The 15,148-nt window shown below is 47.5% G+C and overlaps 1 protein-coding gene across 11 annotated transcripts in view; it reads left to right on the forward strand.

Annotated features, from left to right (window-relative positions):
* Nucleotides 1–15,148, forward strand: part of CADM1 (cell adhesion molecule 1) — a 233,240-nt gene that overhangs the window by 203,598 nt on the left and 14,494 nt on the right. For 7 of the 11 annotated variants that reach the window (XM_039350478.1, XM_039350483.1, XM_039350475.1 and 4 more), the window contains one exon: nucleotides 8,682–8,714. The exons of 2 other annotated variants lie outside the window; for them this stretch is intronic. In XM_039350478.1, the coding sequence (XP_039206412.1) occupies nucleotides 8,682–8,714 (33 nt within the window). Of the gene's footprint in view, nucleotides 1–4,589; nucleotides 5,995–6,632; nucleotides 8,528–8,681; nucleotides 8,715–15,148 lie in introns of those variants that run through there. 2 more of the 11 variants (XM_039350480.1, XM_039350486.1) reach the window with 2 other exon arrangements.

Below are 15,148 nucleotides of genomic sequence, written 5' to 3' on the forward strand. Positions count from 1 at the left end.
GAGGGACCGTGAAACAGAGGGAGAGGCTTCTTTCCAACTTTGTTTATTCCTGGTTTATTTTGTTTTTTCTTGTCTGGGTAATGTGACATGAAAGGGTTGGGGCTGTTGGCCTTGCAAGGGCCTCTTGACTTCTGAATCACCTTCAAGGGAGCCAAACAGGGCTGAAACCTTTAGGGTACCGTAGTCTGCAAGTGGATGTGACCGACTTTAGTTCAACTTGAGTTCTGCTTTTCTTTCTTTAAAATACAGAGAACCGATTCTCCTTTTCAGCTCTGGTCCACAGGCATCACTCTTCCTAAAGACAATTAATTTGATTTTTGGTTTTCGTGCAACTACCTCACCCTCTCCAGCTGCAAGCCCATTGTACCCAAGATGGCTGCTTTGCCACCCTTAAAGCCCCACTCTGACTCCTCCCACCCATCATTCTGAGCCACCCTTTGGCCACTACGTACCTGCCTTTTCCAGGACAGGTGTCTCAGCACCTGAGAGTAGCCATATGCCACCTCCCTCGTCCCCCCGGGATCTTCTCTTGCAGGGGTTTGTCTTCTTCTTCCCTCTTGGGCTCATGGCCAGAAGTGGACTTGTGGGTCGAGTCCAGCACGGGAGGCGAGATTGTGCTCTTCTCACTTCAGAAGCAGCCCGTGTGGCTTCCACCTTGCTTCACCTGGCAGTCTTTGGCCTCCTGTCTGTCTGTCATGATGCTCTCACCCCTGTCCTACAACGTACATGCTCTGCTTTCTCTGAGAACATTCAAAAATATTGGGTCTACTGAAATAATAAAACCTTTCCTCTCTGTGTGCCTTAACCATCATTTTTTCTTATGTTGACCGTCAAGTATTTTGCCTCGTTATAATTTTCTCCTTCCAGACTCTTAAGAAAGCTGATTCCTTGAGTCCTTGTTTGTGCGGCTTATTTATTTCTACAGTTGTATAGTCATAGGGTCTAGCCTACTCTATGGGTTGTTCAGTGATGTTGATTCCAGGTGACCTTCACCCCCTCCAAGGAGCAGATCAAGGGCAAGCCAGGGAGAGGAGGGCATAAAGTCAGCCTTCCTCTCGTCATGCTCACATCTGACCATGCAAAAGAGCTTCATTAATTTAAATTAATGTTTTGTGTCTTTTGGTGTCTTGGGGTTCTCATTTGATGACGGGGAGCAATTGCAAATGTGGGAATACCTGCCGGCCCAAGGTGCTCTTCCTGAAAGCAACGAAAGGGAACTGCCTCAAGTTGGGCCACAGTGTCCCGCCGTGTGCCGGTTGCTCTCCTTCCTGGATGGCTGCCTGGCTCACTGCTTTTAATTGTGCTCCCTGAATTGCAGGAGGAGATGGCTCCCTTTTCATCCCCATTGATCATCCATGAGACTATCAGGTGTTTGGACTGACTCCTGAAAGCAAAATCTTGACGTTTTTAGAAAATAATGTATGTGGGTTGTAGTTGGCTGGTAAATTAGGGGTGCTAATCTCAGAGTCAAGAGGCTTTAGAAAGGGATGATGGGATTAGGAACAGTTGAACTTGATGGAGAAGGATTCACTGTTCTCTAAGAGAAGAAGTCCAGCCTCAGCAGAGCAAGAGATTTGACTCAAGACCACCTCCAGCCTCTTAGGCCAAGTGGGGTTGGGGAGAACATGGACTGGACCCCTCCTGCCTCTTTTTCTCTTACTGAGTATTTCATTGAACCTACTTTTGGCCAGCCCCTCTCCTCCCCTAAAGCCTGTGGTGTCCCACAGTCACAGAGCAGAGTCCTGACCTGGTTGTCCCAGAATCTGAGGAGTCCTTCCAGCTGTGGTGCCCTCAACCCCAGCCTGTTCTCTGACGGGCTCATTTGGGGGATTCAGGGTCTATTGTAGAAGGTTTTACAGACCCCAGCAAAAATACTCTTTTCCAAATGGACTGTAAGGCACCTTTCTGTATTTCCAAGATGAGAGATATCCCCTCTTTTACCTGCTCAATTTTCTTATCCTCATCTAAAATCTCTCCTCGATGCCAAGATGTTAGTTTCACCACATTTTCCCCTCTGACTTTCAGTGTGTGATAAAGATACGCATGTCCTCTCATCTTTTAAGCTCAGTTCCTCCTGAGCTGGTATGTCACTTAATTTTGTGGCCAGATTGTTGCTGACAGACGTTAATCTTCTTTGTAGAGGGTTGTGTGTCTTCCTTTACCTCGTTTTTCTGTTTCTTCCTGCTGTGAGTTACCTGCAGCCACAGACAGGAGACAAATAGGCCCTTTGTGTTGGGTGAATTGGGCATCTTTCATATCTTTGTGGAATCTACTCTCCTCTTAGAGGTTCCCCTTGGCTTTGCATGTTTGTGTGTGCACCCAGGGGTTTGGCTATCAAGGGGAAAGAAAGAATTAATTCAGTGAGTTTAAGCTAATTGATTCTGCATAAATTTGTCCTTGGTGGAAAGCACTATTCCTGGATCAGAAAGCCTGTCTCCCTCTTTAGAAGATGCCTTCTCTAGATAGCATGGAAGAGGCCTTCCTCCCGTAGGAAGGACGACATGATGCTTTTCTAGAAGACAGGGCTGGTCCTCTGCAGCAGGGCTCTCCAACCTTGGCAACTTTACAACTGGTGGACTTCAACTCCCAGAATTCCTCAGCCAGCTTCACAACTTTAGGACTTGTGGGTTTCAACTCCCAGAATCCCATGCTGGCTGAGGAATTCTGGGAGTTGAAATCCACAAGTCCTAAAATTGCCAAGGTTGGAGATCCCTATTCTGAGCTACAAATATTATCTTCTATTGGTAATTGGTCATGGGATTTCCTTTTCAGCACTCACCCCACCCACTCCTCTTTTCCTAAAATGTGTCACTGTGAGCCTTCCCAGAAGGCCCCTTAGTCTTCAGTCCCTGCAGCTCCCATCTCAAGAATTTGTCCTCTTCTTCCTTCCTTCTTCCAGCCCCAAGCACTCTTGTTGCAACACACCATCTGGCACCAAGGCTCAGTTAAGCTGAGATTGCCACTCGAGCAATTTTGTCAAATCCCCTCTTTTGATGGATAGGATCTCGCCGCCTTGCCGTGTCTTAGTAGACAAGCTGTGTATGTATTTATCTTATCCAGAAGCCTTGATATAGCCTGCCTAGGGTTTAACTTGGGCTCGCGCTCTCTCTCTCTCTTCAAACAGAGGAAAGGTTAGAGGACAAAATGCTGACCTCCTCCTTTCTTCTGCCAGGGAGTGGGTGGCCTGCTTAAATTTGCTTGAGTGTATTATCCCCTGTCAAATGGCTGCAGAAATGAATTTCCGTGGAACTCGAGCCACCCATTAGCCTTAAAAGCCTCCACAGGCAAACACCGGTGATTAAGTGCCGGCATAAAACTCCAGGAGTCTATATTCTTCTCCTGTGCTAAAGGTTTATATAACGGAAACCATTCTCCAAATGAAATTAGCATAATTACCCCCATTTCATGCAGGACTCACTAGGAAGAATGAACGCTTGCCTAAAAGCTTCGGCTGCCGCTCTTCCCTCCCCTTGAAGCAATTGACTGAAGGCCCAAACAGGAACTCCCCTTCGGATTGTCTCGGGCTCTGCCACCCAACGTGGGCCGCTCTGCTCAAGGGAGCTTAGGGAGTTAGTCCCTTTCTATCCAATGCCACATGCTTCCAGTTGTCCAGGTGATCATCCCAAAGGGGCAAACAGCCATGCTGATTCGCTCAACGACTGTGGCAAAATGCGATCGTAGCACGGGGAACGGATCCCTTAACGACCACAGCGAAAATTCCCAGTCCCAATTGCGGTCGTATGCCAAGGACTCCCTTTAGATGTCCTGGATTCTCCCCAGGAAGTGAGACCTTTTTGGGGACTTCGGAAATAACCAAATATCCCCCCCCCACCAATCTTTGGATAAGGCCCATCACTTCCTCTCTCTTCTCCGAGAGTGTTGTTATTGCGTAGTACACAATGGAGCGAAGTCGCCAGCACCATTTCTCAGACTGAGGCAAAAGACTCAGTTGTCACCAGTTATTTTTTCTCTCCTTTGGCTTCTTGTGCCTCTGGTAAAATGTCAAGTTAATTTAGCGCAGTCCCTGTGATAGCCTGACCTTTCCAGCCTCTCTGCAACCACATTAAAAGGGAGGAGTTGGAGCCCTCCCCATCCCCACCCCCAAAGCAGCAAAGTTTCTGCCGCTGAGCTAGGCGTGCAGGTTTTGTTTCCAACCTGAAACCAAATGTTGCATCTCAGAAGTGCTGCCAAAAGTTGGGGTCAGCCATAGTTCATCATTAGTCATTCTGGTTTTGGAGGGATTTTGGAGGGATTTGATGGGAGAAATTAGGTAAAACTGGAACAGGCCCTTCCTTCTCCCCCTGCACAGCCCCTGTACTGGCCGCTGGACCTTCCCAGCCCTCCTCTGCCTTCTCTCTTGGCTCCCAGGTTCTTTTCCAAGGAAGCCCCTCAGCCTCATCTTTTCTCCACAGTAAGCTGCCCCCAAGCTTCTCCTGTCCAGAAGAACCCCAGTTTGGTCCTCCTTCACTTTCTGTACATGGACCCCACATCCAAACCACACATTTCAGCACCTACACAGACCAGCCCAACCCAGTTATTCCATGCTCACCACAATTGATCACAATTGTTCTCCTTGTTTTGCTTCCCAGTTGACCTGCCTCTCGAAGACCAGGAGACCCAAAAAGAATTTGCCCAGAAGGAGTGGTTCTTCTCCAGCATGCCTGGATGCTCCTGTGTATCTAAGAAGGCTCTCCACCTTCAAGGACCTCCAGTGCTCTGTCAGCAAAAGGGAACCCACCTGGACTCCCTTGGGAAGCCCTGCTTAGCGCAGCAAATGCAAATCGCCCTGACATCCACAGCGCTTTAGACTTGGGGGAAAAACAAAGAGCTGAACAAGGCTTCGTTGCACGGCTGCTTATGCAGGAGACCTTTGATTAAGCAATGGTTCGGAGGTGCTTTTCTTGCTGATGCAAGACGGTTTCCATTTTGCTAGGATAGGAAGCCTGGGAGGAGAGCAGAGAAGGGTGAAGCATTAAATCACAGTCCTCCGTGCGGTGCCATGCTTCAAATAATAATAATAATAATTTTCCATGCTACACAAAATTCCTAAACGGATCCTGATTACTTTTACAAAACATCCGGTCTCGGGGTGGTGCAAGCAGACCACTCTCTCAATGTGCTCTTGTGACTTGGATTGCAGATCTGCCGGCCTCCATCCCTCTTCCTCTTCATCTCTCCATCTCTTGCACGGTTCTGTCTTTTCACCTTCTGGTGTGAGCTGAGCCATTCTCGAGTTTCCCTGAAATGTAATTCAGAACAAAGGAAAAATATGGATGCAGGTTTCCAACCACCCTTTTACAATACCAGAAACTTGTTCCATCCTGTTCTGCTTCTAAGAAACTTGGGTGGGCTCCAGATTTTCCATCTTGTGTGAGATGCCTAGAACTGGTGCTGCCCAGATCAGAACAAAACTACTACATATTGCGGTCTTGGATCAGAAATCCAGTAGGAAATCCAGTAGGATTCATTAATACTTAGTGAAATATTCAATAACATTCATATCTAAGCCCAAGCTGCCTATTGTCAAAAGTTATTTTATTCTGCCGTGCTGGTCTTCTCAGATCTTGAGAAGGAAACTTGGCTCTGTATCTGGAGTCTACCCCCCGCCCCATCCCCATCGGCTTGAGCGCTTCTTGGGATCCGATCTGGCTGGCGGGTGAAAATGGGGCTGGGCAACTGAAGGCCAGGCAGTTTTTCAAGACCGCCCTGGACTCCCTCTACACAATTTCACGATACCAGGCTTTGCCTGTACAAACTTTTAGGGCATTTATTTAAAAATGTGTCCTTGGGTTTTCATTTTCATTTAAAAAATCCATTCTGCGAGAGACTGTGGACTAATTTTATGGATTAGTTTTTAAACCCTCAGTCTGTCACATTCAGTGAACAATTTTAAGTTGGAGAGAAGCCATCTGAATAGATGAAACTCTGCTGCAGAGCAGGTTCAGCTCCACGGTTTCCCATGAATATTGCCAAGCTGTCTTGGGGGGGGGGTGATGGTGGGGAGGGGGCTCGTTAGGATTTCCTCTTCACAACATAGTTAAAGAAGTGATCGGAAAGGCCTGGACCCTTCTAGCATTTTCCACTTTGGTGTTGCATAGTTGGGTGAAGAACCCCTCCCCCCTTAGGTGGAGTCCCAGCAATTACTCTGGAATTGGTCTTGATCTGTTTCTTGGTGCTGTTACCAAAGACTGAAATGGGTGCTGGGTTTTGCACTTTAGAAGGAGTGGGGTGGGGGAGTGGGGATCCGGTGTGTTGCCTTTGCATTGCTGGAAAGTGCCTTATATGGGTTTCTCCCTCCAGAGCCTCTACCTCTTTCAGCAGGCAAAGGCAGCGTTGAAGTAGGAAGGCCGTAGGAGAGCAGCCACGAGGCTGCCTTGCCCGGAGAGGCCGGACCCTTTTTATCGAACTCCGCTGCTCACCGTGGCTCATCCCCCCTCCATCTAATCGCAACTTTGCCATTCCAGCTGCAGCCAAGATAATGTTGTTTGACTTGGAATATTTGTTCGCCTTAACCGCTTGAAACTTTTGTGTTCCATTTTTGTTTGTTTGTCTCCTGCTTTGTCCCTGGACGGGGAAAGCGAGCTGCACTGTGGGCGCGGAACCATGCTCCTTAACCAATCCTCTTTTTCCAGCACACAGACAGAGGTCCTGATTCCTGCAGAGTCTTGCGTCTCCTGCAGCCACCCAGGAGGGCATGCAGGGTTCCTTGTGGAGGTGCCACCAATTGCACAACAGAAGGCCCAGCTCAGGTTGACTCAGCTGGGCCACCTGCCACCACCGCCACCACCACCCCATCTTGTCCCCATTCTGCACTGCACACAAGCCTCAGGGTGCTCTTCCTAGGAAGGCCTTCTTGGCAGGCCCTGGTGGTAACAAAGGGCCAACCTCAAGCTCTCTGTGTTGCTTGCACTGCCCTGGGGTAGTTTTGATGCTCTGACTTGGCTGGAGCTGCTTGTGTAAGAACAGTTCCTGGAGACCTTCAGGCCCTGCCTGTGACGTAAGGCAGGCTCAGACAATTTGTAGGCGAATTGCAGTCATGTCACTTTGGACCAAATGCCTCTTTCAGTTGTGCAGAAGAGGTGGTTTTCTGTCAATATAAAACATACTAGAAGGTTCCATCTGTAAGTATGATGCTGCCTGGTCCTGCCCCACCTGCCCCACTGGGGTTGTTCAGGTATTTATTTATTTTGTCCAGCCCTGGGTGCCAGAGGAAAGGAGCCCGGACAGTCAGAAAGCCAACGGTGGAGAAACACCGCCCTGCCCTTGCTTACTGAAGTGGGAGGTTGTTTGTGGGCTCAGTTGTGTGTTGCAGCACTTTGCAAAAAGACATGCTTTTTTTCATTTCAACATTGCCTCTGCTGACTAGAGAAAGCCTCTGGGGATCCCTCAGCAGGTCCTTGGATCTGCACAAGGGAATCAGGATTGTGTCGGGTGACAACGTCACCTGACAGGGCAGCATCGAGAGAGCAGAGATCCTGCCGAAGACCCACCGAGGGGTTTGGTATTGCTGAAACAGCCCGTGCCGTTTCCGGTTCCTGCTGTGATGTTTTAGGACTGGGTTTTAGAGAGCAGAAGGATGGGCTGGCCGGCCATCAAGGTGGGCCAAACCAGCGCAACCTCCGGCATAAGCTGTAATTCTTCAAAAACTCTGATGTTGAGCAAATTCCCAGCAGTCTTCGGGGTGGCTCTACCGAGTCCCAGAAGAGCCACAGGCCCATCGGGAGGATGGGTGTAAAGACCCCTTTGGCTTCAGGGAGGCCTGGTCCCTGGGGAACAAAGCCCCCTGTGAAGGGCTTCCTTGTGATCTTGACACCCCAGGAGACATTCACAATTATGTGAACCCCTTCCACCTGGCTCTCAGTAGCATCTTCCGCTGAGCCACCACTCCTCTGAGAGAAGGGTGCGTGTATGTGTGGGTGTCCATATGGACCTGTCATTTTTAACAAGCAGACCTAGAATTCTGGCCCTCCTCCGTTTTGCTAAGCACAGCAATGGGAAAATGGTGAAACGTTGGAGAGCGGAGGGGGTGGTTTTCGAAGAAGCCCTCTCTTCTCCCTCTGCCAAGATGGCACCCGCTCGTTCTGCTGTCTCCCTCCATCATCTCTGCATAGCTTGCTGGAGGCAAAGCTTCTCTCCCGCCACAGCCTTGGATTTCCAGTGGCAGGAAGGCAGCAGTGGGCTTTTCCTGTCACTCCTGCACTTGGGGAAGGGGACGGAGGCCATGGACCCTCCAGCAGTCAAGCACAGAGGGAGACCCCACCTGCAGAGGCAATGTTTGAATGTACGAAGCCTTCAGAGGACCACCCCCCCCCCACTGTCTCAATCTGGAGCTGCTTTCGTTTGGCTTCCCTGGGAGGAGCAGGGGTCTCTCCAGCTTTGCATGCGCCCCACCAGAAAGCAGCGTTCTTGCCAGCCTCTGGAAGCCAGGCAGCCCAGGGGTCTTTCTAACCCCCCCGTCCCCCGTCCTCTAGGCTCCCGGCTTAAAAGCGCAAGGCATGACTCTTAAAACAGTGCAACTCACTTCAAATGCTTTGACTTTTCATTTTATGATTGCTTGTCACGCAATGTTCTTGGAAAGCTTGCTCTCATATATGATCTGTTCCATTTTTTTTCCATTTCCCTTTTTTGCATGCTGTACCTCCTGTTTCTTCCCTTCCTCCAAACTCTGTTCCCGTGCGTAGACACAACGGCGGCGACAGAACCGGCAGTTCACGGTTGGTATTGCATTCCTGTTCTCTCTTTTCGCCCTGCTGAGCTAAGGGGCAAGGCAAGCCTGGGAGAAAAGGGGGGCGAGGAGCGGGGAGGGGCCGAGAGGAAATCTGGGCAGGGGAAAACCACCTTTCCAAAAGGATTGGTCTCAGACCCTGAAATGGGGTCCGGGTTGGTCTCTTCTGCAGCCATTTAACTGCATTCCACACGGCCAGCTCCCCTCCCTTGCAGAAGCATCAGGATATCAGAGCAGAAAAGACACCAGGGATCCACTTCTATTTTTAATATCCTCTCTGCGTGTCTCGGTGGTTCCAGAAGTCTGCCAGAGAAGTGTGAAACTTTCATATCCCATGACAGTAACATAACCTGAATCTTTCAACAGCAGGCTGGCTCACATGTGCTGCCATCCCTGGATCAGGACCGATAAGCCAGACACCTCTCTTTCTCGTTCTGCTGCTGCATTGATCCTTGGACAGCTTCCTCATCCGGGTGTCAATTTTCAAAGTGGGATGACTATTGGGGTCTTAGCCAGAGTGAAACAAACATTGGGGAAACAACCTTAATGTCATTAAGCTGACTGTGCTTCAGTTAAGATAGGCCTCCCTATATTTATGGCTTAAAATGCTCCCCTTCTGTCTTAAGAGACACTTAGCTTGGCAGGTCATTAGAATAACTGTCAGGAAGAATAAAAGAGGACATAGGTGGTTTATGTACAGATTAAGAATCCTGATCAGACTTGGGAGTTTGTGCTTCAGTTGGTCCAGCAGAATTTCATTGTTGACTTCATCGGAAGCTGCCTTTATACAGGTGGCTGGTCAGAGGAGGGTTGCTGTACTCCTCTAAATAGTGCATTTGCTATTAGAGATCTTGAAATTTAGCCTTGGTCTACACCAAAGCTATGCTCTGCTTCTAAATGAGGGCTCGTCCCCACTTTTATTTTACCAGGAAAATTCATGATGATTGCCTGGAGTCTTAAGCAATATGTCCCTTCAGTTTTTGCAGTTAGCTAGTCCTGCTTTGTATTAGGAAACTGCTAGCTAAGCTGGAAGGAGAAGTCAAGCGAGGGCCTAGCTTTGAGTCCTTGCACAGTCACAAGCAGCATAAGCTTGACTCTCCCCCCCCCCCAGATCCATGAAGCCTTATCTGGTCCTTCCCAGGGGAAGGCAAGCAGTCGGGTGGGATTCTTGTAACTTAGGTGCTAGACAATGAAGTTACTGACTTTTCCTTACCCATGAGTGCCTCTGATTGTTTGCATCTGACAGTTTGAGTGGAAATCCAGGAAAGTACCAAATTATCTACTGGTGGACCAAAGCTTTTCAAGGTTTATCCACAGAAAACAAAATTCCATAAGAGTTTGCAACTATCTCTTGTGACTATCTTGGCATTATGGAGAAAGTGCGATGTTTCATTGCCCATTCCTTTCAGAGTTATTTTAGCCTGCCCAATAACTGCCTGCTGCTTCTTCCACAGAAAGCCATGATTTCTTGAAGAGTTGCCATTATGTACAGCAGCACAAATTGTGCAGTCTGATTGCCTCTCATTTGATGCTGGTGCCTCGTAATGTAAGCCACAGGGAGGTCCAGATTAGTCGGGAAGTCTGGGAACGAGACATCTGGAGCCCATTTCTATGCTTCCACCGTCAAAAGAGGAATCTTCCAACTTTGTTTTTTCAACAATGGCAAAGAAATATTTTAGATAAAGTTAAAGAAGAGAATAAAACAAAACAAGTTAGAGAAGCACTGATCTGAAAATCCTAGTATTGAGATTTTCAGTGTGTGTTGTGAATCATTCTGGATAGTAAGATAGGAGGCATATAAATTTAATAAATAAATAGGTGGATCCATGATGCTGGGCTTGTCAGCTGGAAAGTCAGCAGCCCAGTTAGAGACCTGAATGCCATGCAAAGGGATGAGCTCCCATCCTCGCCCCAGATTCTGCCAACCTAGCAATTTGAAAGCATGAAATTCTGAATAAATGTACCACTTCAGTGGGAAGGTAATGGCACTCCGTGATGTCATGCTGGCACATGACTGCAGAAATGCCTTTGGACAGCGCTGACTCAATCACCCCCTAAAGTCGGCAATGACTAGCAGAGTAAACTCCACAGGGACTCCTTTACTTTTACCGTGAACACCAACTGCCCCTTGACACGGATCCTGGAAATCTTCTGTTTTGGCTTCAAATAATATGTTGGTTTGCAGTCATTTACATTGTTTGAAAGCCTCTTTGGGAGACTTTTATCCTGAAAAGTAAATTGTTGCCCTAGAAAACAAACATCAGATCCAAGGAAAAGGAGCAGGAAAAGGCTGCCTTTGTTTTGAGGTACAGTCAGTTGTTTTTGAGTCTCATTGGCCAAGGTTCCATCACTCTCCAATTTGCAAACATATTTATCCTGCGCTTTCTGCCTTAAAAAGGGGGAGGGGAATTCCTTGAGACCCTCTTTAGAAAGGTGGCTCTTTCCCCCTGCAGCTCCTCGCCGTCTCCTTCCAAGCTTGCATTGCCGGAGTGTGTCTGAAGTGGACTGGGTGTTTCTCGTGTGTGATGGCCATTTTGTTCTGACCAGTATCCAAATCAGCCTCAGCATGTCTGTGGATGGGGAGAAATGCATGACAGGCATGGCCCCCCACTGGAACCAGGAGGCTCCTCCCAGAGTGGGCCCCATTCGATGCCAGTCCCAGAAGGTGCCTGTTCCAGGGTATCTGGAACTGAGCAAACTGCTTGGCCCTGCCCCTCCCTCCCTCCCTCTTTGGGGAACCTGTCCCCGAGAAGAAATGCGTTTGTGGAGTGCATGCAGAATTGCACCCCCACCCACCCCCAGACCCTCCCTCACAACACAGGACTGACCCACAGCAATGCATGGCAAGTTTAAAGCACGAAGGCTTCACTTCTTCCTCTACCTAATGCCAAGTATTTTAAGCTTCCAGATTTCTGTATGTGTCTCTGCCCCTTCCCGTCTGGCTCCCTTGCCAGGACTCTGGTCAAAGCATATTCCCAGCAGCTGGTGCTCCGGACTCAGCTGCCCTTCCGAACTCTCCTCTCTGCTTAACTCTCCCTTGTCTTCCAGATGCCTTTTTGGATAAATTCACTTCCCCAAATCATTGAACAAGGAGAAAGGCTTATTTTTCCAGCCGCTTCCCAGAACATACTTAGTATTCCTAGAAAGGTCCAGCAACACTTTCTCCTTCTGGAATGTTTTTCTTCTTTCTGCACATGGTGCTCATGTGCCCTTTATCCTCAGCCCCCCCCCCCCAGTGCCTGCATGAGAACTGGAGAGCCCTTTTAAAAACCCAATCTGCATTTCAATGACACTGTTGACAAAGAGAGGAAATAGACCTGGAGCTCTCGAGAGCTCCCTGTGGCGAGGCCTGGTGTAGTCTCCCCCACCCCAGGCAGGCAGGCATCTGTGCAGGCCCCCCCCCCCATAAAAGTGGAGAAACCCTGTTAGGGGTGCTGGAGGGCCATATGATCCTCTCCCTCAATTATGCCCATTAATTATGGCCTTTAGGAGATCCTGCCAGAATCTCCCTCCCAGCTTCTTCCTCCTCTCCTAATTGACCTCTTGTAGAAGCTTCAGAGCCTATAAATCCAGGCCATTTAACATTTAGTGTTCCAGCACACCTTCCCCCACCCACTCAGTCACCATATGTTATATAAAAAAAAATGTACAAAACTCCCATCTCCACAAGGGAGTGAAGAAACTCCATGTCATTCTCCAAGCTGATGGAGCCAACTAAGAGCAGAAGACAGGGAAATGAAGTTCATGCTGTGAATTGTGTTTGGGCGTGTGTAAAAAAAAAATATCTTAATTGGCTTTTTTGCAGAAAACAGTCTTGAACCCAACCCATTAAAATTCAGCAGTTACAACAGGCCATAATAACGTCATAGACCATCCTTTTTTAAAAAGTCCATATTAAAAAAAGGGAGGGCGAGAAAAGATGAAAGATGCTCTGTCTGTCCAATCAAATACGATTAGATAGAAACTTTGCGGCAAGATCAAGCATCACCAATCAGAAAGGAAGATGCAATGTTTCTCAAGCTTGGATGACTTTTAAGATGTGTAGACTTCACACATTTTAAAGTCACCAAGGTTGAGAAACACTGCTCTAGACCGAAGGCTGAATCCAGACTTAGTCAAGTTCATAAGCTGGCAAATTGACATGAGTATAAACTGAAACAATCCACAGTGGCCTTTTACAAACATCATTCATTCTGGGTTGAGGTGGTTATATATCGCCCTTGCTTATAGACAAGAACTTCCAGATCAGCTTAGAAGGCAATGGCTTAGGCCTGGTTTCCTGCACTTCCTTTGGGCATGTTCATTCAGAAATGAAGGTGACATTTTGCCTTATTCTGTCTAGGGCCACCTGGGGGTGGAGATTAAGCGGAGCTACAGCTCTGCAGTGCCTTAGATACGTAAGGCCAAGCACCCACTTTGCCTGGACATGACTCAATCCAAAAAAGAGGGAGCTATTGTTGCAATGCGGAGGCTGACTGACTGCAGCATTTTTGACTCTTGATGGGTTGTGCAGGTCTACCTTCTGGGCATCCTCCTGATTTCGTGGCTTGGTTTGAAGAGCATGTGGAGAATGTAGCGGGGAGCTTTGGTAGAGCCTCAGCTGGTTCACCAGCTGTGGTCTTACCTGAAAAAGGAGATGCCCTTCTGATCTCCAGATTAGGGTGATGGAACTCATTCTACATGAGGCTGCCCTTGAAGGCGCCACCCCCCATCAAAAACCCTCCCTTCAGCTAGTCCAAGATGCTTTGTAGTGGTCAGTCACACTTGTCAGGTTACACCATCACTGTAGTAGACTTTTGAGTGCAATTCCAGGTGCCAATCACTACCTAGAAAGCCCTGTGTGTCTTGGGGAAGGAATGTCTGCTAGAAGCCCCCACCAACCAGGTGGTAGAGCAGGAGGGAGCTCCCCAGCCGGTCTTCTGCACAGCAGCTCCTCTACTTCAGACTCCCATCCTGTTGGCCATCTGGAATCAGGTGGAGATTTGGCTCTCCAGCTGGCCTTCAGGAATTAAATAGCAACAGAGGTACCATACGCAGTAAATTTAATTCTCTACTTTTAGTACCTGTTTAAATCGAGACATAGATTACTTCTTTAATTGATCATTATGCTGATTTGCATTGCATCTTATACAGTTATAAGCTGCCCCAAGTCGTGGTTTTAAATCTCAGAAGTGATTTTCTATTTATCATTTTTCAGTGATCACTTGATTTCTGCCAATCAAACCCTCCAGCCCCATAAAATTTGCATTTTTCCTATCAAAGCTATTCAAAGCTAATTTCTATTCAGGCTAAGCAGGGCACCTTCATGTTCAAACATATGGCTTGTCTCCTGGCAGTGTCCCATCAAGGCCACTTTTTTATTTAGATGTTATCCAGCTGTTGTATATCCTGTCTGGAAACTTGAATAACTGTATTTGCATTATTTAATAGCTCTGCAGACTTATGTCATAAGCACATTTCAGGATAATATTTTCTTAATTTTTGGTTTAAATTTTTAAAGGAAGGAAAATTGATTGCTGCTCTCAGATCAATTCTGGAAGCAAGAGGAATGATGTTGGGCAAATATGGGTCTGCAAAAGGAAAACCACTCTCTCATTTCAGTCCAGGTTCTCCAGGGTTGCCCTCCCTGTTGGGCTGATTTTCACTTCTTTAAATCCATATGGTGAAAGGACCATCAACAATGGAAAGTTAATTTTCATTTATCCAGAAGGTATCCAAATGCTTTCTTATAAAAACGAAGCACAAAGACTTTAAATAATCAAGTGAATTTTTAAAAAAGCCATTTGTATGACACATTTTTAAGATCCCTCTTGACTATTTGTCCAGATATTTGTTGACATTTATGCGAAAAAAGTTTAAGTATTCCATTTCCTTTGCTTTGTAAAAAATGCAGCTTTGCCCCCTTTTATGGCTCAGAAAAAAAATCTGACGGTGAAAACAAACTGGAAATAATGTGATCTTAAGTCAGTTTGCTCCAAATATGTAGATTTAAATAGTTCATTAATCTTAAAGCTTTCTCCTCTTAAGCAGGGAATTGATTAAGTCTAGTTGCTGTTGATGCTTAGTTCACCCAAACTGAGTCTCATGCCAGAAGCTAGTTAGAAGCCAGAACCAGTAGGATGGACAGCACTGGGGTTACTGGTTGTAATGGACCATCTAAGAGCCAGGTTTGCCCAACCCCTACAGATGAACTGAAAGGTTTAGTGCGCCTCTGCTCTTGCCAGTGAAACAGCCCCTGTGAAGGCAGAAGCACTTGAGTCTTCAGCACTCTTGTTCTCTTTGTACTGGCCTCCTTATTAAGAGTCTGCCAGTTTCTGACGTTGGAACTTGGAGATGCTATCTAAGTTGTCTAAGCAAAGAGCCCCTCGGCCCTTCCAGGAGCTTCAGCATTGTAAGAGCTAACAATAGTCTTCAGCAGGGAGG

Source organism: Crotalus tigris, unplaced genomic scaffold, assembly GCF_016545835.1.
Source record: "Crotalus tigris isolate CLP2741 ecotype Arizona unplaced genomic scaffold, ASM1654583v1 scf7180000018340.3345759, whole genome shotgun sequence".
NCBI classification, from domain to species: Eukaryota; Metazoa; Chordata; class Lepidosauria; order Squamata; family Viperidae; genus Crotalus; species Crotalus tigris.